The sequence below is a fragment of the Pelobates fuscus genome, chromosome 3 (assembly GCF_036172605.1).
Source record: "Pelobates fuscus isolate aPelFus1 chromosome 3, aPelFus1.pri, whole genome shotgun sequence".
Taxonomy (NCBI): domain Eukaryota; kingdom Metazoa; phylum Chordata; class Amphibia; order Anura; family Pelobatidae; genus Pelobates; species Pelobates fuscus.
In genome coordinates, this window is record NC_086319.1 from 269553381 (window position 1) to 269576093 (window position 22713).

At 43.1% G+C, this 22713-nt stretch overlaps 1 protein-coding gene across 1 annotated transcript in view; it reads left to right on the forward strand.

The window, feature by feature from the left end:
* The window catches only part of LOXL2 (lysyl oxidase like 2), a 64063-nt gene extending 43060 nt beyond the window's left edge, over positions 1–21003 (forward strand). Inside the window, 5 exon segments of the mRNA XM_063448510.1 lie at positions 2755–2998; positions 13332–13447; positions 14106–14242; positions 17166–17277; positions 18362–21003. Coding sequence (XP_063304580.1) covers positions 2755–2998; positions 13332–13447; positions 14106–14242; positions 17166–17277; positions 18362–18441 — 689 coding nt within the window. The 3' untranslated portion in view covers positions 18442–21003.
* Positions 21004–22713: the final 1710 nt, after the last annotated feature.

The following is a 22713-nucleotide window of genomic DNA, read 5'->3' on the forward strand; positions in this document are numbered from 1 at the left end:
GTGGACTTCTCTGCTTGCATTGGCCTTCTGTGAACCGTTCAAAGGTTCTGGCTTTGTAAGTTTTATTACAAATGTAGGAGTAGGGAGTGGTAGAGATAGATGGGGTGAGAGATCAGAGGGAGCGTGTGAGGTAAAGGAGAAACAGAAAAAAAAGCATTTCTTCCCCCCTTTCTCTCCCCCTTCTACCCCTCCTGCACTATTTGGGGTTTCATCAATATAGTTACCAAGATCAGTTATGTCTTGATCTGTACTATCAGGTCTATTAGTCTGGTCTTGTGAGTGGCGTCCCTCTTAGTGTCGTAGTGTTTTACCTCACCGGTTCGTGTAGGGATTTGCCTTCAATTTCCCATCTGTCGCTTCGGGTTCGTAAAATGGTGAGTGCCCATTGTTGGAAGGTTGGTGCACCTGTTTGCTTCCAGTGAGTTGTGATCACGGACTTCGCGGCCATAAGTAAGTGTACGGTTAGCGATTCTTTTTGTAAGTGGCTACCATGCTGTTTGTGTAGTGAAGGAGCACGGGAAGCGGCTGGTGAGGGAGATCAGCTCCAGTGACTTCACAGATTCTTGTGTTAACCATTTTCCATAATGGGGCAATCACCGGACATGACCACCATATATATAAGCCGGTCCCGATGTCCCCGCCACAATGCCAGCGAGCTTCGGGGTCTCAGAGTTTATGTGGTGTAGTATGTCTGTGGTCGGCTATCTTCACCCATCATTAGTAGGGCATAGAGAGCCTCTCCTCCCCCCGTGCAAGTGTTCTCTAGCCGTACAGTAGGTCTCAAACTGTGTGATCTATGAAATTGTTGTCGGCCCTTAGTTGATGCATTGTAAGTATGTATCTGGTGATATCGGAATCTCTCCATAGCGGTTGGCTGTCTATCAGGGATCAGGACTGAAAGGGCTTTAAGTTGTGTGTCTGAGCACCATTGGTTTATATATATATATAAAGTGAAAAAATACCGGCACTCCTGGGCTTTTCAAAGTATAATCTTCTTTATTCAGAGGAAAGACACATCAACGTTTCAGCTCCGCTTGGGAGCTTTCATCAGGATACTCATCTCACTTACAATGAAGAAGCTTATATAGGGCAAACAATTAGAATAAAAAATTACTAAATTACAGTTGATTACTTACCCACAGATGTTCTGCATTCGCCTCTCCCGATATATCCAGTCTGAGCCTTGAAACCCTGCTAAATCAGTAGACTTTAGGCCATCCGCCAGGGCAGGGTTGTGCACCAATGGGGTCAGCGCAGGGAATGTGTCATTGTCAGTTGCCGCGCATATCTGACTGAGCACCACACCCACATCGTTGCATCTATCATTGGGTTGCTAGTATGCAGCTGCCCCAGCGTAGCCCCACCGAGCCATAACCTCGCAGGTGTGGCGCCTCATGCATACTGGGTCTCCATAGAGAGTTTTGTTGGACATCGGACATGCAAGTCTATTATCCTTTACAAGTGTGTGGCTTGATAATACGTGGATATGGATGGAAGGCCCACCCTACCGGAGTGTTTCGGGAGTATCAACTGGGATTGACGTATCCGAGTAGCCTTAACGTTCCAGACAAAGTTACGGATAGTGGTTGTTAAAAGGCTTTAGGGATTACTACTGGTAGGGCCTGGAAGAGATCCAAGAGACGTCGTAAGATAATTATCTTAACTGCATTGATGCGGCCAAACCACGAGATATAAAGGCCCGTCCAACGCTGCATATCGGTTTGCAGCACGATCAGAATGGGGACGAAATTCACTGGCGACAGGTCTTTAGGCAGCCACGTGCCCAAATATGAATTTTGGTGTAGTTGCAATTAAAGTGGAATTGTGGTCGTAATGAGATACTAGGTCTTGTGGGAGTGTGATGGCCAAAGCTTCTGATTTTTCCAAATTCAGTTTGAGGTTGGCAATCTGACCGAACCGCTCAAAAAGTTTCAAGAGGTTGGGGAGGGAGACCAATAAGTTCTCCTGAAAGAAAAGTATATCATCGGTGTAGGCCGCTACCCAGTGCTCCACATGTCTTCTATGAAACTCCGTAATCCCCCTTCCTGTCTGACTGCCTCCAGAAATGGTTCTAGAGAGAGGGCAAACAGAATTGGGACAGGGAACAGTACGGTGAGAGCGCCATTAACTCGTACCCTTACCGTTGGTGTCATGTATAGCAATGACACCCATGTTCGGAAGTGGGGACCAAATCCCATGTGTTGTAGCATGGCTGTGAGGTATCTACCCATTGGGTCTGCTAAAGTGTCGGTGCATTGGAATGGGATTGTCCTGGCGAACAAGATTGCCACTTTTGATTTTTTTCGATTCACTGTGGTTTGTGTAGAAACCCAGGGGGTAGTTTGAAATGTGTTTCCTGTAGGAACACTACCGTCGCCCTCTGTGTTCTTAGTGACCGCATGAGTGGAGTACGTTTTTTTTGGTACATTCAAGCCTTGAACATTGTTGGACCAAAGCTTCAGCGGGGCAGGCCTGAAATGGGGCATTGTGAGGAGAGGGGTAGAGACAGAGGAAAGAAGAGAAAAGGAGAGGGGGAAAGAGGGTAGAACTTGTCTCTTAACAAAGTTATATTCAGTTTCTATAGCTAGGGAATGATACAGCCCACTAATTAAAAATGGTTATAAAACACACATCCTGAAACCATACAAGTCAGAATAAGTCAATGCATCCCTGAGTGAAAGTTAGGTACCTGTAATGTAATAGGCATAAATACACCTGTGACATTTCATTGACAGCTTTGTTTCTTTTCTTCAGCTGCCTCTGATCTTGTCCTGAATGCCCAATTGGTGGAGCAGACCACATATCTGGAGGACAGACCCATGTTCATACTGCAGTGCGCCCATGAGGAACATTGCCTCTCATCTTCAGCTGACAAAACCAGTCCTACTACTGGTGTCCGTCGTCTCCTACGCTTCAGTTCACAGATACACAACAACGGACAGGCTGACTTCAGGCCTAAGAATGGGCGCCACACATGGGTGTGGCACGAGTGTCATCGGTGAGCATGACCCTTTATACTGTTGACTTTTTTGTTATAGTAATTTCTTCATTTTATTACATTATTATAAGGATAGTGTAGTTGATTACATTTCCTCATACACTATAATATTACAATGTGAAATATTAATACCTTGCTAAAAACGTTGTTCCCTTCCTGAATGAGAATACTGCAGAACCAGGCTACATTATACACTATTCATTCCACAGCAGGGTAAATACTTCGTGCTACCTGAGGATGAAAGATATTAAAGTCCCCCTGAAGGTTGCAGTTGCAAGCCCTGATGATGACAGTTGCAGTCCCTTTAAGATAAGAGCGTTCTAAGAATCTCTATATGTGTCCTTTAAAAGGGAGAAAAGGAAAATTTAACTAAAGCATCTAGTGGTCAGCAATAGCTAAAGTTGTCCTCAACCCACCTCTGTGACCTATAAAAACATTAGATGTAGAATTATTCATAGTGGACCCGCAGGAGGAATAAATTGACTGGGGTTCCCAGAACCCCCAGGTAATGTTTAAAGTCTGAAAGAGGACTTTCTTTTTCTCTCTGAAAATTTTCAATAGATCTCCATAGGTAATGATTCACAAGGCAATTAGTCTTGTAGATTATAGGTGTAAAAATAGGCTGATTGTATTCTTTTTATAATTTTTTCATGAACACTAGACTAGACTAAGAGAGTTTAAGTGATATATTCTATGAAAACCTCTCTCTGTAAGCACTCAATTCCAGTTCCTTTCCCACCTCTTCATTTATATGCTTGTGATCAAAATTAGATTTGCTCATCTAAATTTAAAATCTTTTACAAACAAACAGGTCAAAATAAAACTTAATATAGCACAGGTGCTATTCCAAGACGTATCTGACCTCTAATTATATATACCAGTAAGGTAGTGTACCAGACAGAAGGGAAGGGGTGCGATTACAGTGTTGAAATAAAGACCACTCAGTGTACATGAAGCTCTCCACCCCTTGGACTGCACAGAACTGTGATTTATAAGGTGAACTCAGGACACAGAAGGTTTAGAGAGGTGTTATTAATAGTTGAGATTGCTGTATTGTAGAGGGTTTGAATATTTGCTATGAGGTTTAAAGTCATTATGGTTATAATCACCATATTAAGCATGTTTACAAGTGATGCATCATCATTTTCTATAGGCAACTACAGCATATGGTTCCCATATGTTTTATGGGTGAAGGACAATAGGAGTATAGGACATAAATAGATGGAAAAATACGCAGAGGAGCATGTATAGATATCCTTGGTGCCCCAGGTGTTTCTGAAATACATCTCCCATGATGCTTAGCCAACTTTAAGGCGGATTCTAAACTATGATTAAATATACTTTGATACCTTACAGGATATTATCACTGACTGACTGTTACTCAACATTGCAGGAACATTTATTGTAATATGCCACATACATCAAGACAGTTATGCGTGCTAGTCTAGCAGACAGGCAGAAGTGGACTGCTCATGTTTGTTTGCAGTATAAGGAGACCTGTTCGCTGCTAGCAGCACGGCCATTTTCGGACATGGCTGCTACCCACCCTTTCAATTTATCATAGCTCTACTCATAGAGACTTTCCTTCCTCTCCTGCACTGCTCCTTCCCCCAACTGTCTATATAAAGAAGAGATGCATAGCTTGCATCCGCCCCTATTTAACCCTGGATGCGGCTACGGTGCTGGTCTATGCTCTTGTTCTTTCTCACCTTGACTACTTTAATCCCCTTCTCATTGGTCTTACGTGTTCCCAGATTGCACCGCTTCAATCTATAATGCATGCAGCGGCGAGGCTCATTTTCCTGTCCGCTCGCACCTACAACTCCTCCCCACTCTGTCAGTCCCTGCATTGGCTTCCAGTTAAATATAGGGTTCAATTTAAAATTCTGGTGCTTGCTTACAAGTCCCTACATAATGCTGCTCCAACCTACCTATTCTCCCTATTACACAAGTATGCGCCGTCAAGGCCCCTACGCTCTGCCAAAGACCTACGTCTATCCTCTGTCCGTATTCCCACCTCTAATGCTCGCCTCCAAGACTTCTCCAGGGCTGCACCTCTTCTGTGGAACTCCCTTCCCTTCTCCGTAAAACTTTCACCCAGTCTCCACTCATTCAAAAAATCTGAACGAGCAGCAGGGATGTGGACTTGAGTCGCGTGACTTGGGCTTAAGTCACAAATTTGATGACTTACAACTCGACTGAACATAATTAAAGAAGACTTGTGACTTGACTTAGATTTTGAAAGCAGTGACTCGAAACTTGACTTGGACTTGAGCCCTATGTCTTGGAAAGGTTTTATACCTTTTAAAACCAAAGGTCAGAGTTGTGATCAATCTTGGCTGGACCCTGGAGAATGACAAATAAAATATTTATTATTATTTTTTTATAATTATCACCCTTATATATTTATTTTTGGTCAAACGATAAAATTTAATAGTATATCATGTCAACAAATTGAGTCATTACTAGTTGATACTAACACCTTAGAGTCTCATTTAACCAGTGTTGTGTTTAAAATGCTGGTGCACAGGGCATATTTAAATACACTTTTGAAACAGATTTAATTCACCTATGTACATTAAATTTGGACCGTGAAGTCTATTTAAGTTTGTTCCTTGTTCAATTTAGTTTGTATTGAGTTTAATAATATTGTGTGCAGTGCAGTACTCCTACCACAGGAGTGTCCTGTATTTTCCTTTATCTGTAAGGAATGACAAAGCAAGCCGTCTCAGTCGTGTTGTACAATTTGAAAAATGTCTAATTGCCATCAGGTGTTGATGTTTTGTTTAGGAGGGGCTTAAGAAATTATTATTATTATTTATATAGCGCCAGCAAATTCCGTAGCGCTGTACATTGTGTGTGCTATAGACAATCTGCACACACACAAGTCACAAGTGCAATTATATCTTTACCACTTAATATATAGATTTCTATACCATAGCGTAATCATTTAAACCAACCAAAATAAAATAACCTCACAACTTTTCCAAGAGCAGATTTGCACGTCTTCTCAGTGCACGTGCACATGCGTGAACAAGGGCAAACACAAAAATAAACATTATGTGCCCTGACATCACCTCTCACATGCGCAGATGAACTTTATTGATACTGTGTGCGGACACATGTAAACCCGAACAAGCACTAAATGAACGCTTGGGAACAAACGTAAACGCACTTACATATATACTGTATTGTAAGAGACCAGAAAGGGAAGGAGAAGGGAGGTTTATAAATAAGACTATATAGAGAGAAAAAGAGTTAATAAGAGATTTACATTATTCAATTTTATTATTAAAAAATATATAAAAATTTCCCTCAGGGGGGCGGGGCCGGGCCGACTGGCCGCCATCTACATGGGCTCCCGCATTAAACCTCAAGAAACAGCCTTTCTACGGCCCCAGACTGCTTTAAAAGCGAAATCCGCATCGCCCTCCGACGAAGGAGAGGCTCCGGTACACGCCAGCTACCCGCACGTTCCTTATTGCTTGAGAGCAGGCGGGGAGAACCGAGCCCGGCCTACACGCAGCTCCTGAACATAGGCATCCGTTGCCAGCAGCATGGCACCGCGGAAAGGTGCACCATCACCCCACCACTCGAAGAGCACTTCAGGCATGGGGGGACCTCGGCCCGGGGCGCGGCCCTGCTCCCCCCCTCATGGTCGGCGGGGGTTATCCCGGCCACATGGCGGCGACACGGGCCGCAGCGGGGTGTGCTAACCACCTAAACTGGCAATGGCCGAGTACTGGCAGGCCAGCCAGCTGACAAGAACAATGAAACTAGGGAAAGGAAGCCCACATTTGAGGGGGCACCCTGATAGGGACCGAGACGTCTTTGCAAGGTCAGAGCAAGGGGCCCTATGAAGATTGCTCACCGAGCAGAACCTGGTGTTGCGGGGCGCCCGATGGACCCCCTGCGGCAGATTCCGGCCGGCAGGAAAAGTGAGTGCCCAAGCTTCTGGGTCTGCGGGGTCCCCAGAGAGTTATGTCCCTGCTGCCGCGAACCCGGTGGGGCGGGACAGCGCGGCGGACCAGTGGCCGGGAGCGGCGCGCACCGGCCCTAAGTATGTGGCCAGCACAGGAGAGACACCGGGGCACAAGCTTTGCTGGGTCTGAGGTTGCGATGGGGAGGTGCAGGGAGTGGGTGGCCCACGGACTCTAGGTGTGGGGAGTCAAGTGATCTGCTTCAACCCCCGAGTGCCCACAGCGCTGCGGAGGACTCAGATGCTGGGTTGGGACCAGCCCGGGGGGGGACAGATGGAGTCCTGGCAGCATGGGAGACTCACCGCGGCCGAACCAGGGGAGACCCTCATCGGACAGCTATTGAAAAATGCCCTGAAACCAGTGAGAGACATTACTACTTACCTGAAAAGCATTATATAAGCGGTACAATCTGCAGCATCATGCCTTATGCACGTTAAGCTTCTGTTCCAAGTTCTGCGGTTTTTGAGGACTAAAAAGCTTCTATTATTTGCTTATGCTATAAAATTTTTAGACATGTAATCATTAGATACTATATCATATCAAATACGCGGTCTATGCACTGAGAGTGATGCTGCATACATGGTAATTGATTGCTGCATTATGGGCTGTGGAGTTGCCTCTTGCCGCATACTTGATAACCAGATCGCTATATCAAATAATAATGCGCCATAGCGAAGAAACGAATATGCCCCTTACGTTAAACGTTTGACACCCTAGGAGTGTTAAAGCCGCGCTCACGCTAACATGCTCTCTCCACGTCAGCTAGATATACAAAGAGCTTTTAAGCTAGGCGCGATGCTACCTGGCACAGTACTGACACATTTTCTTGGTTAATTACCCTCAGTTTAGTAGATTTTTAGGTTTTCTCTAAAGCAAAAACAAATCTTGCAAAGTTTATGTACACTTAATTTAATTAATAACATGTTTATAAAAAGCTATGACTAAAAAGCCTGTATAATGCGTTAATATACCTGTCAAATACGGGGGGCAGAGCTTGACCGCCAAGCGGAGTGGACACGGACCGCATGAGCTCCTGCCCGACGGGCAAAATCAAACGAAGAACCCGCAATTAAAAAGCCCACAGACATATTAGGGTGCACTGCCCAAGCTAGGGGTGCACCACACAAGCGACAGACACAACCTCCCCCCCCCCGCCCTCTCTGGACCGGTGGGGGTCATCCCGGTCCTCTCCAGCCACTCCAAGCACACTTGAGGACGGGCTGCGCAGACTGTAGGGGTGCAACACAGCCAAGGCACAGCCAAGATGGCGGCCCAGCACAGGCCCCAGTCGAAAGGTACAGACACCCAGCCATCACTCCAGCCCATGGCAGCGCTAGATCGGCTCTGTACAAGCTTTTGGGCAATACTCCGCAACAGCGGAGCCACACACATTCAAGCTATGAGACTAGTGGCCGCATGGCTTCGCCCGGCCACCAGACGCCGCCATTACGACGCCATGCTGAGGGCCCCCAGAACAACTGCCCTGGTGGGGCAGCAGTAAACGACCAGCAAAGCAGGAAACTTTACCCGGGCGTAGGGGCGCACGAGCGCAAACACCCGACCTCACCCACGCAGGAACCTAAGTACCGCACAGGCCCCACAAGCAAGTTCCCCGCTGAGCCGGAGACTCAGAGCCCAGCGCGGCACTCGGGGCCCCTCTGCGGCTGCAGCCGCCTACCGGATCGCGGTGAGCATGTCCACACTGACACCCGTTGGAGGCTCTGAATCACAGCATAGAGGTGCCACTGAATCCACCTGTCAACACAGACTGGGCCCACAGGAACCCCCGGAATCGCCTTCCAGGGAACGCAATCAAGGCATCCAGAACGGGCATTGGCTGATGCAACCCGGATTGCAGCCCGCGACCCTGCCTACAACGCAGAGACTCTCTTTCCCCAAGGACAAAAGTACCCCAGTTGCATCCTCTTATCCACTTAATAGTGATTAATCGTTACAACCTTTTAGCTTACTCTTGCCACAGTGAGGCTCAGAGAATACACTCAACCTACACAGCTTAGCAACCTACATATGTATACACCTGTCGTATGCCCAGTAAAGTATAAATGTAAGCTTTTAGTAAACTCACACAGCCATATCTGTCTAGCCTTGAGCACAGCTACCACTGTATGCACGTTTAGCATAGATACCTCCTTACAAATTGTTTTTCCTACTGATGAGTATTCAGATAGTTATCTAGCTTGCAATATTCTTGAATGTTAAGCCTGACAATTTAATCACCTAATGTGTGTCTACGATGTTATATAGCCTACTGACTCTCTATTTTAATAGTTTACCTAGACAGGCATTGCTTCTGGTTATAATATGTTTTTGCTACATAACAAGCCAAAAAAATGTTTTTAAACAAATGAGGCATCGCTACTCAGGAAATGTAGTTTCTTCAGATTAATGATGTACGAACCCTCCGTTGTAAACCATTATTGCATTTCCCTCTCTTTATTTTGTACCCCACTTTGTATGCCTCAATAAAAGAAAGATTGACAAAAAATATATATACCTGTCAAATACCCTTGATGTACCACAAGTTGCAAAGTCAATGTACATCCAATCTACTTTCTTGCTTGCCTATTCTGACTTATATGCCTCTGAGCAGGCAACCATGTGTTGTTTTCACCGATCCGTACAATGTCTGCCTATTGCGACTCTAATAAACATATTCAAAAAAATAAATAAATAAAATTTCCCTCAGCACTGATGTGGAGACCATGCGAGGGAGGGACAGGACACGACACCCGGGTCCCACGGAGTATACCACATAGCCTAATGACCCACCCATGTGTGGCAGATAGTGGGCGCTGGACCCGTTAAGAGATGACCGAACCCCTCCTATACTATACGCCTCTGAGTACCCCATCCCGACACCTGCAGATTCACACAAGGGGCTTTAAGCACTCTCACCACACCTAAGCTCACGCCCACGATCATTGAGTTTACACCGATACATAGCCGAGCTTAGTGTGCCGATAATGACGCAGATACTCTGGGTCCTAAACCTGACATTCGGCACCCGACACGGGAACACTTCAGACAATCCAGAGCACAGCTAAGATGGGCCCTATCTACAACTAAACACGGCTTTACACCCTGAAGTGTATTTACAAAAGCTTTAGGGCGAGAGGCAACGGTTGGGTTTTTAGCTCCTTACTCTACTGTACCCCTGACCCCTAACATCACAAAAACCAGTGTGCGTCATACAAATGTTATGCTGTTCTAATGTGTCATTTTTGTATATGTAACTTGCAACCATTTACAATGTTATCTCATTCTTACCATTTGCACGACTAAAGGTAAATATTTTTTAGTTGCAACTGTCTTAACTCAATTAGCATAGGGAAATATATGCCAGCCCTAATTGGAAAGGCTAAAATGTTTATTTTGATCTCCCGGTTTAACACACTAACAGGAGAGGTGTATAAAAGGATGGTACACCTTGTGAACCATATCATAATCAAGGGGCACCAGGAGTTGTGTGACTTTCAAACAGACAAGACCACAACAAACTGCAACTAGAATATTTATCGAATGCGTAGCAGCAGAAATATAGAAGGAACTACATTTCCTAGTATTCCGAGTAGGGAGCCAGACAACAGAAATCCGTCTCTGTCTTCTACTGAATGCCTGAATACTGTTACCACTAGGCTTCTGGAGTTCCTTATTCTTGTAAGACAGTATTCGCTCATCGTGTAGGAATTCCTGGAATTTATAGCCTCCGCAAACCTAACCTACTCCTGAATACACTATGCTGACAATGTACCTCTTTAATAAAATGAATGCTATTTTTCCAAATGATTTTGCAGCAGGGTTTCTTTGTCTGTCTGTTAAGATCAGTTTGCAAGACCATATTATTAAGGCCAGGGGACCTATGTTCCAGTTCTCCATGTAGTCTGGAAAAATGAACATAAGTACAGTGACTCATTCAGTCTGACTCATTGCTTATATAGTATGACACGACTTTTCTCTATCCATCATAAAACATAGGATAATTAGGGCAGAACATAACATCTAAATTAATTAACTGCATGATTTCACACAGTAGAAATAAACGGACTTTATTTTATTATAATTCTTTCTTTGTTTTTGTAGTGCATAAAAAGGTATACAAGCTTTGCTTGATATTTTGTGGGAAAATTTACAATAATGCAAGTCAAAACGATATGACAAAATATCAAGAGAAAATGCACTGTTTTTAGTAATGTACAAGTTAAATCTATGCATATAGTTTGTGAGGATAGACGGTGATGCACGACATAGATGAGAAATAAAACATCAACATTATCTTTGGTAAAGCATAGGTGCATGTTTGTTAGGCTGGGTATAGTGTCCCCCAACTCAATAAGGTAGGCTTAGAAAACGTAGAGCCATGGCGATAGGGCGATACACCGTGGGTGCCGAGGAGGGAGTGCAAACTTGTCTATAAGAACTATCCTGGCTCATCATATACTCCTATGAGGCAGATAGTCCAGTTTTGGTGAGACATAGGACCTATAGTATAATCATACACCTGACACGTCAGGATGCCCTGCACTTTTGATAGTAGACAAGAGATAAGGTAACAAGGCTAGATATGCATGAGGGACTGTAGATTAAGTGAGTCACTCAGCCAATGCCTCTGCGAGGCGGACTCCAGCGGTGTGCCAGGGGATCCTGATGGGTACTGGCTATGGGTGTCCCTTAGAGAGAGTCAGCAGGATCTCTGTGGAGGTGTGTTGGAGCCTGCTTGTCTCTGGACTGTCCTATTCGCTGATGGGGGGTCAAAGCAAGGTGGACACTGGGCCCGATGCCTCCTTCCTCTCGGGTGTCTCCTCTGCTTGGTCAGGATGGGGTGGGCATGCCGTGACTCCCCACTCCCGGCTCGCTACCCCCGCAATGCATGGAGGGCTCTGTCTTAGTTGAGAGCAGTTCACCTCCATGGATCTATGTGGCAGCTCCGGTGCTGGCACGTGTTGCTTGGTCTGCGGTTGTTTGCTGCAGGCTTGAGTCTGCACGCTGCTTCAGGCAGCAACAGGCTGCACACATAGCATCGAATGCTGCCAGGGAGCTTTCAATAGGCCTAACATGCCTCATGAGGTAGAGCTTCGACGTCATTTTGGGTGCTGGACCTAGGCCTCCTGATTTCTGCTGGATGTTCTCAGGCCAGCCCTGGATGATGGTAGGTTGCTTGGGGTGCCGGGATAACCCTCGCCGGCGGGGGGGGGGAGGGAAGATCGTGTAGTCCACCGCGGGTCCAACTAAAACTTGTGCTGAGGGATCAGCCACCTCCAGTACAGTCAGGCCTTAAAGGAACACTATAGTCACCTAAATGACTTTAGCTAAATAAAGCAGTTTTAGTGTATAGATCATTCCCCTGCAATTTCACTGCTCAATTCACTGTAATTTAGGAGTTAAATCACTTTGTTTCTATTTATGCAGCCCTAGCCACACCTCCCCTGGCTTGATTGACAGAGCCTGCATGGAAAAAAAAACTGTTTTCACTTTCAAACAGATGTAATTTACCTTAAATAATTGTATCTCAATCTCTAAATTGAACTTTAATCACATACTTTAATCACTTAGGAGGCTCTTCCAGGGTCTAGCAAGCTATTAACATAACAGGGGATAAGAAAATCTTAAATAAACAGAACTTGCAATAACGAAAGCCTAAATAGGGCTCTGTTTACAGGAAGTGTTTATGGAAGGCTGTGCAAGTCACATGCAGGGAGGTGTGACTAGGGTTCATAAACAAAGGGATTTAACTCCTAAATGGCAGAGGATTGAGCAGTGAGGCTGCAGGGGCATGTTCTATACACCAAAACTGCTTCATTAAGCTAAAGTTGTTCAGGTGACTATAGTGTCCCTTTAAGATCGGGCCGTCCAGCAGCTGTAGCAATGTCGGCTTCAAAACATGCTGAGTGAGAGTTCCAGGTGTGTTAGCAGGGTCATGTAAAGCCAAATTTATGGTGAAAGAGTGTTCTCCTGGAGCTCAAGCAATGTCCGATCATACGACATGTCAGGCCCCGCCCCCTAAACTGACTTCTTAAAACAAACTCTCTGATTTGCCTGTGATGGCCTTAGTTTAACTTTTATTTCTTGGCATTTACACATAAAATATACTATATCTTAGGTATCATAAGGCAAACCAAACACCAGCTTTATACAGAATGCCTTGCAAAGTATGGAAATGGACAAATTATACAATGCGACCCTTTTATGACTATTTGCCCTCATTTATGTACATTATCTTAGCAACAACCAGCTATTTGAAAGAAAATTGTTAGATTGGAGCCATATTGGGGTGAGACCTTCTTCCAGTCCTGAATAGCCTCTTTTGCTCACACTTTCTCTCTCCTGTCATGCAGACACTATCACAGCATGGAAGTGTTCACTCACTATGACTTGTTGAGCTTAAATGGGACCAAGGTTGCCGAGGGCCACAAGGCCAGTTTCTGTCTGGAAGACTCAGAGTGTGAATCAGGTGAGCAATATGGTGTGCTGGCACCAGATCTTATATTAGAGTAATGGGTAAATGGTGTTAATAACAACCCCGTATTTTCTTCTGTGCTCCAATTGCTTTTATCCCAGACTCGTCATGTCTTTCTCGACCTAATTTCCATACCCCCTAATATCTCTGTTCATAACTTTTATCACCTTTCTACTCTTTCTGCCTGCTTCTGGACATCCTTCTAAAATGTACTAGTTTAGACAGATTCTGACAAAAAATGGTGATGGTTACTGTCCTGGTATAGAGTGTCTTAAAACATGTTGGGAGTTAGGCATATATATTTTTATTTGTGATGATTTATGGAAATTAGGTTTTCGGATCTACAGATATGGGTAGTGATATCCTTGCTCAATATTGAGATGAGAAATAAAACAACTGCCTACGGTCTAACCGATGGATCTCTTATCTTTATTATTTCTCTTACCCAAGTTTTGTGAATATCATTCCTGATTTCCAGCATCATATTACCTTCCTTTCATTTCTCTCTTGTGTAAAACTCCTATCCCAACCTGCATTGTGTCATCTTTTCTGGTTTAATTACACACACTGCTTTACCTGACATATTGCTTTCATTTGTCCTCTCAAAAAGTCACATGTTCTTAATCATTCTTTATATGGGTTCTCTTTGTAGAGAGCCAAAAGCAGTTTGTGTGTGCCAATTTCGGGGAGCAAGGAATCAGTGTTGGCTGCTGGGACATCTACAGACACGATATAGATTGCCAGTGGATTGATATTACAGATGTGGCCCCAGGAGATTATTTCTTTCAGGTAACTTAATGCAGCAGGCTATGTGAATAGGCTGTGCATCCTTCTCTGTGCCTTTGCAGCAACACTACCACTGCTACTCATTACAATGACACTCACCCAATGGAGGCTGACACTGACAGGCTAAGGAACATGATAAGTGCATGTTTAAAAATAAATAAATATATATATATATCTATCAGCAAATAGACACCTACATGTTGTATATGTTACAGCTAGTTTTCTTCTTCCATTATTAATGGCTGATGCTGAGTAACCAATCATGTCAAGATTTGGTGTTCGTTTAAAAATAAATACCCTTTTCTTGGGTATAGATCCCTAAGTCATGCCTCGACTGCTCTAACAGGATTTCTGACATTACCAGTTGACTTGCATTGGACTGTCAAATCCTGGACGCGCTAAATGACAGGCCTGTTTTTTGTCCTGTCTTCTGGGGACTATCAATGGATAACATCAGGAAGTGGAGTCAAACCTCTCCAAAGTAGTTGTTTCCCAAATATGTGAATGTATGTTTGTGGTGTTGAACAGGGCAAGGCCTCTTATTATGTCAAAGGCATTAAATGGGCAAAGCCAAACTAGTCAGCGGGCAGTGTCAGATTCCAGAGGACATCACCACGAGAATACCTTTTTTATTGTTATTGCTGTGGCTGGCTAGAAAGTACACCTGCTTAACCCTTGTGCCTCTGATGGTTACTTAACTATTTGATTGTTGGCTGCTAATGCTGAAAGCAGGCAAATAGTTTGAATTTGAAAAATCTGGGTCTGGATTTTAAGAATCTGTGCCCAGATTTCAGCCATCTGGCAGCATTCAGTAAGGGTGAAACCCACACCAAATTCTGGCTCATTTAGAGCCTACTCTGCAAAACCTAGATATTATTAAATATTGTGAAAAAGGTCTGGATTTGCATTCCGAATGGGCCCTGTACTGCACCACATGGTTTTGCCACAATCAAATTTGGATGAATTACACTGTGAATATCTGACTATATAGATTATAGAGGCAGGACACGGATCAAGGAAGTTAATCCCAAGTCTAACGACAAACCGAAAACTCCTTAAATGAATACAAATGTTAATGTTATAATGCCCTGTTAAATGTTTAGGTCCCTGTCCCCCTTGTAAGGAGTTAGAACGCAGTATTATCTTTTCTCCCTTGTGTTGCCAGTCTCCATGCTGCCATCCTACCTCCTTGCCTGTGATCATTGAGATGGATGATCACAGCAAATGCAATGCTTTCTCAGAGGACCATCTAGTTTTGCTTGGCTATTTTGTCAGAAGCTCCTCTCGTGGTTGTCTGACAGCCACCAAAGGCATTTAAAGGACCACTCTAGTGCCAGGAAAGCATACTCTTTTTCCTGGCACTAGAGTGCCCTGAGGATGCCCCCACCCTCAGGGACCCCCTCCCGCCCGGCTGTGGAAAGGGGAAAAGGGTTAAAACTTACCTTTTTCCAGCGCTGGGCGGGGAGCTCTCCTCCTCCTCTCCGCCTCCGTTCCTCCCCGTCGGCTGAATGCGCACGCGCGGCAACAGCTGCGCGCGCATTCAGCCGGTCACATAGGAAAGCATTCATAATGCTTTCCTATGGACGCTTGCGTGCTCTCACTGTGATTTTCACAGTGAGAATCACGCAAGCGCCTCTAGTGGCTGTCAGTGAGACAGCCACTAGAGGATTAGGGGGAAGGCTTAACTAATTGATAAACATAGCAGTTTCTCTGAAACTGCTATGTTTATAAAACAATTAGTTAACCCTAGCTGGACCTGGCACCCAGACCACTTCATTAAGCTGAAGTGGTCTGGGTGCCTAGAGTGGTCCTTTAAATTCTGCAATGTGAACATTGCCTTACTGCAGAACAGCACTGTTTTACATCGCATTGAGAAAACTACAGCGACATGGCACCCACACCACTTCATTGAGATGAAGTGTACTTGGTGCCTGTAGTGTCCTTTTAAAAATATCATACAATACAAAGAATAAACGTATAACGTAACAAGCAAGATTAAGCTAGGTATGTGTGTTTGTGCACTTTTTTATTCTGGGAATTGTGAAGAGTTAACAAGAATATTGATAATTTAAAGGACCACTATAGGCACCCAGACCACTTCAACTCAATGAAGTGGTCTGGGTGCCAGGTCCATCTAGATTTAACCCTGCAGCTGTAAACATAGCAGTTTCAGAGAAACTGCTATGTTTACATTTCAGATAAACTGCTATGTTTACATATGGGTTAATCCAGCCTCTAGTGGCTGTCTCATTGACAGCCGCTAGAGGGGCTTCCGCGCTTCTCACTGTGATTTTCACAGTGAGAAGACGCCAGCGTCCATAGGAATGCATTGCCGCGCATGCGTATTCAGCCGATGACGTCGGAAGAGGGAGGAGAGTCCCCGGCGCTGGAGAAAGGTAAGTGTTTAACACCTTCCTACCCCTAGAGCCCAGCGGGAGTGGGACCCTGAGGGTGGGGGGGACCTAGTAACACTATAGTGCCAGGAAAACGAGTTTGTTTTCCTGGCACTATAGTGGTCCTTTAAGGCTAAAATAAAGACACTTTGAGCCTTTTTACATATTCATATATTTGGCCTAAAACCTGCCAAACTCGATTTAGTTTTGCACAATGCACACTTTATGAATATGTCTCTGTTTTTTATTTTCTATCATATCACGTAGTTGCTTTTGTTGTTTTGAACTGTACATTTTCAGCACTCCATAACCCTTAACCCTTCATATTGCTTAAAATATTTCTTAAAATATTGCCATACTATAAAAGGATCTACCTGATTCATTTTCTTTTTCTTAAAGGTTACATGTAAAGGCTAAATGGTAAAGGCTGCAGAATACATCCTATTGAATGTGGAGTAATTTAGTGCAGCAATCCTTCATGTGTTTTGTGAGTGATATAAGTGTTTTATTATTTCATTTTCTGCCTTGCTCAGATTATCATTAACCCCAATCAAGAAGTGGCTGAATCTGACTATACCAATAATATCATGAAATGCCGCTGCAGATATGATGGTCAACGAATATGGATGTACAACTGCCATATAGGTAAGTCCTCTTTGCACCAGAGACCTAACTCACCACGATTGGGCAGTAATGTACAAAGCTTTCTAGACACCAAACAACTATGCAAAATATGAGCTTAGAATAAGTTGTAGGTGGACATACGTACAACAGCATGTATGGCATAACTGGCTTACCCTGTACCCTAAACTTTAATAAGGTGATAGAGTTTGATGCCTCTGGGTATTATGTGCTGTTAGTGGGTAGCACAGTAGCAGTAATAAGCACACACCTTACACATGACGTAAGAAGTGTACTCACATGTTAAGTGCAAGTAGGAAAACAAGTTGTTTAGCAAGGATGCACTCAACTCAAGATATACCTCCCATGTAGCACCAGATAAATCTACTAGAAAAAAAAAACGAGAGAGAGAGTGAGTGCCTGTCTTGTGAAGGAGTTGTATAAAAACATAACCAAAATATATCTGTATGCATCATTTATCCTAACAAAGAACTAGAAACAAAATAGGAAAATGACCAGCCTTATAAGGCTTCTCCACTAACTCATAATAGGAGTATAGGGTCATCCAGTAAATTGCTTAAACTAATGGTAGCTTTATTAAACTGCTTGTTTTAGCCCAGGATTTACACTGATCCCAATCTTGATTAAAATAAAATCATTTATCCTAAAAAGGATCTTGCAGATCATATGTAAAGGAACACAGCTTTCTGAATTGCTATGTGTCTGGAGTCGTCACATTTGTGACTGTTTCTAAAAGATTTCAGCAGAAACATTTGGGTTCCTCTTGCGTTAGCTCCACGGCCTGCGCTTACCTTCCCCCTTTCTCTGCTTGGAGTATTCCCCAGTACAGGCTGGAAGTGGATTTGCAGCGTTTGCAATCTGTTTTTAGATATACCCCCGATGGAAAAAATGCTTAAACAAATGTGTGCATGTTTTCATTGATGGTACATCTACTAAATAGAAATAAAAAAACAGGCAATGGAGTCTTAAAGATAATTTGCTGTATAATTGTTGGTATTTGGCATCCACTATTCTTTGGCCAGAGCGCTACAGAGGATCTTTGTATAATTGTTGTATTTATGTTCCATTGATCCTGTGCCTCTACTAGGTGGATCATACAGCATTGAGACGGAAGAGAAATTTGAGCATTACAGCGGCCTCATCAATAATCAGCTCTCCACCCGGTAGAAAGCTCAAGATTTCCCTCATCCGAAAGAGGACAGAACCAATATCCATATACTTCTACAACCAGCAGCACCTTGGGGACATCACCACCTGATTACAGCACAACCTCCTCCTACTGCAAGGAGCAGGAATGCATTAATCCCTAGTTATTTTTACATTCCTGGTACCCTTAAAGCAGCCCTGACAGAACTCCTAGTGTATATGAGGTGGTTTACAGCCATTGTCTGCTTTACCTTTAGAATGTATCATGGTATGCATAGCCACTGTGTTATTGTCCACATTCCATGCATTGACAAGATGTCTAGGGACAGAGGACACTGAGATCCCACAGCCTTGTATTGTATTCAGAAGAATGTCTGTCTGAATCTGAGAATTCCCCCAGAGGAAATGAAAATCAAAACACATGACACATTAATTTATACAGGATTTTGGCATGACTCACATGCTTTCTTAAAGTGCACATCACAATTCAATAATATTTCCTACCCACACAGTAATGGGAAGGTTACTAATGTAACTATTTATTCAGATAAAATGAGGTGTGCACTATTTGGCTCATGTTTTACTCATATAGGGTCCACACCTATGTAACACGCTGGCCTTGTCCCCCTACCCCTTCTTGGACTATTGCACACAATATTAATATCCACTTGGCATTTTGGTGCTATTCTTTTTGTGCCAGTGGCACCAACAGCACTTTTCTATTACACAAATGTAATGTTTTATATGTTGTGCTATAAATATTGAGTGTTTTGTCCGTATTATCCTAGTGGTAGGTCTGAACCAGATCTGCATTAAACAATTAATGCATCTCTTACTCAGTGTGGCAAACCGGTTCTGGATTCAATTCTCAAGGAGAAACACATTTTTCAATCTTCCTTCTCTCTTTGAATGGTAGATCAACAGAACCTAGACCACTGTGGGTCCTTGATAACTGATTCAAGATACTCTGGCCTTGCTGCTAACTCACAGTCAGAGTGAGCATTCTGGAAACGTGTTCCTCATAATAACATTTTGTGAGCATTTTAGCACTGAACCATGTCACGCCATCCATTCCAATAACAGTTACTTACATACATGAGTGTGTGTGTGTGTAACCTTTCCCTCTTCAGAGTGAAAAACATTTATCTGCAAGGATTCTCTCTTTTCCTCTGCATCTCTACATAGACACTATAATTGCCCCCACCTCACACCCTACAGTACATTCTAGCTACTGGAAATGGGAAGGGTGGGACTCTGTACACTACAGTGATTGTTTTTGAAGGCTGCAGTAGTTTCACTCTGAATTATTGCAATGTATATAGAAACATCAAAAAAAAGTGTTATCTTCAATATTTTTTATAAATAGCGAGCAAATAGACAACACCTTAGGTTGTGTTTGTTCTAGGTTTTATATGCATTCCAGAACAGTAATTTATTAATTGTAAAAATTGCTGTTTTCCATACATTTATGTGCTAACGATATATTAGTTTATAGGCATTATAACCACATCATTGCATTGAAATAGCTATGGTCCCAGTACAGTATCAAATAGTTTCTAATAGTTTTTAATTTGTATAAGCTGCCCACAGCAGCGGAAGAATTAGGCAGGTCAGCAGTGATAGACTGAGTGCACCAGCTGAATGCTTTCAGCCCATCAATGGCATGAGTTGGTGTAGCTAATGCAGGTTACACTATGCCTTAGCCATACTCCAGCAGGGGGAGTTTGACACTTGACAGAGGGATGGTGCCAAGGGACTGCAGGAACCAAAACAACTTCCATGAGATGGTGTGGTTATTGTTCCTAGAGTGTAACTGTAATGAAAAAAAAACTTTGTATTGAAGAAGTTGAGTGCAAGAGCCATCGGATTGCATAGAAACCTAGAGGTGCTCACAGCAAACTGAAAGAAAGATGAATCACTCACAAAAAGTCTTACGAGGAACACTGTAGCCCAGTGACAGACATACTCTGTAGCGAGCAGCTCTACAGCTATGCAATATAAGCTATATGTGGCCTGTAAGCTGGGATGTACAGAAATGCTCTGTATTCATATCCTTTATAGGGAATAAGATGTTGTGTGTACACATCTCCCTTCTGTGGGACGTACTCTGTGGTGTTTGCTTATTCAGTATGTGAAAAGTGCCTTGAATGCCATATATTCTGCTCCCAGCAAGCGGACTGCTATAGGACAGCAGGACACATAGTACTGTGCATCCACTTCACAATCAAAGCATTTAGCAAACCAAGTTCTTCTAAATCATTACCGTTTTTGTTTTGTGCCATTTTCATTTTCTTTAAGAGGTGCACTAAGCAGTGCTCTTGTCCAGTATGCGCCTCAATATATGTCTAGGAATAAATAAGTTATTACTATTTAACCACGTTGCACTCACTTCCCTGCTATTCTGCATGTGTTCATACCAACCAAAAGCTTGATGAATTATCCAAGAGCTGCATGTGTGACAAAAGACAGGTGCAATTTTACAGAGACTACGGAGCACCTAGATGAGGCTTGGTTTGAAAACGTCTAGTTTTCCCCCTCCATAAAAATGATGAGATAATTGGGGAAATAAAAGTTTTGAGCAGATTGGTGTCATTTATTGCAGCAATAAAGGTCACCTATGTTTTGACACCGGAAAAATCAGCATTTACTAGAATTTGTCATGTGACATTGACCATCAATCATGATCATCTTTCTGCCAAATAATTTTCTAAACTATATACTGCAGAAAAACAGAAAGGCCTTTCCCTGTACAAAATATTTAAGGGATTCTATAGCACTGCAAGGGTTAAAAAATACTTTTAGCACTCACCCGATTCCAGCGCCGATCTGTCGGCACACCACCTCCTCCAATATTACCAAACAGAGGAGCTAATGTGCATGCACAATTAGCACATTAGGCTCTCCCCATAGGAAAGCATTGCTCCAGTGCTTTCCTGTGGGGATTTAACTAATGCTGGATGTTCTCATTCCGAGCGTAAGAATGTCCAGCGTCAGTTAAGCGACCTAAAGTTGCCTGACAACCAGTAGCGGCTCTTAGTTCTGCAAATAAATTATTGCAGTTTCTCGAAAACTGCAATGTTCTACATTGCAGGACTAAGAGTGATAGGGACACTGCACCCAGACCTCTTCAATGAGCTAAAGTGGTCTGGGTGCCTTTAGTGTCCCTTTAAATGGTTTATTACACTTTAAGATTTTAGTGTCTGTTCTGTTTACCTATTGTACTGTGTTGCAGAATATGTTGGCACTGTAATTGTTCTCTGCCATTCCATTTGTTTACAGGGCTAGACAAGTACTACAATCTGTGAAGGTATTTACAAGCACAGCACTCACTTTAAACATCATGCCAGCAATTAAACATATCTGCAGGTCTGTGTATGCTTGCATATTTTGTGTAATGTGCATGAGCTGATGTGTGTTAACATACATATTTCTTCATTACATTAGTATGAGAATGGCAAAATGTGGGCAAATGACTGAATGGTCTATAATATATGCAGACTCACCTTTCAGGTGTTCTGTAACGGACTTGGTCTGTGTTGATGCCAGTGTTATCTGGTACACAAGTTCACTGGAATACACAGATTTTCAAAGGCATGCATGATAGCTAAAACACAAGGAGCAGTGTCTAAATGGCAGAGAACTGTGACTGCAGAGACATGATTTATATATCAAATCTGCCTCATGAAGATGCTTATAGTGCCCCCTTTAACAAGCCGCTGACTCCATCATCCCCCTGTGTCTTTCTATGGTGTGCGCTAAGGGCAGTGTGAGAATGTTAGGGTTACTCATTACGTGTGAATCAGAAATTTCAAGTCCATATTACCAAATTGGAAAAATGGGGGGGGGGGGGGGGGGAATAGGGGATAAAATAAAATAAAAAAGTTCCAGCAGGAGGCACATGCTAACTTAATTTCCATTTTCATGGCTGTCTTCATAGAATAAGGAACTAAAATGTTTGGCCAGGATTTTACCTCCAAATGGACCCAGATCATTTTTGCAATGTAATCATTTTTTTATTGAATATACAAAATATGAAGCATCCATAGTACCTTTAATTTAAAATTATAAATGTCAGCTATGGAATGTTTCACAACGGATTGCTTGAGTAAAAAAAAAAAAAAAAAAAAATAGTACGATGACTTAGAATCTGAAATATAACACCTCTAAACTCAACTATTCAGGCATGAGTCTTATAAATTAGGTGTTTAGAACGGTCTGTTTTGCTTCATTTAATTGCTTTATAGGCAACTGTGTGCATATTTCAGCAAACACTTACTCCCACAACACTTAAAC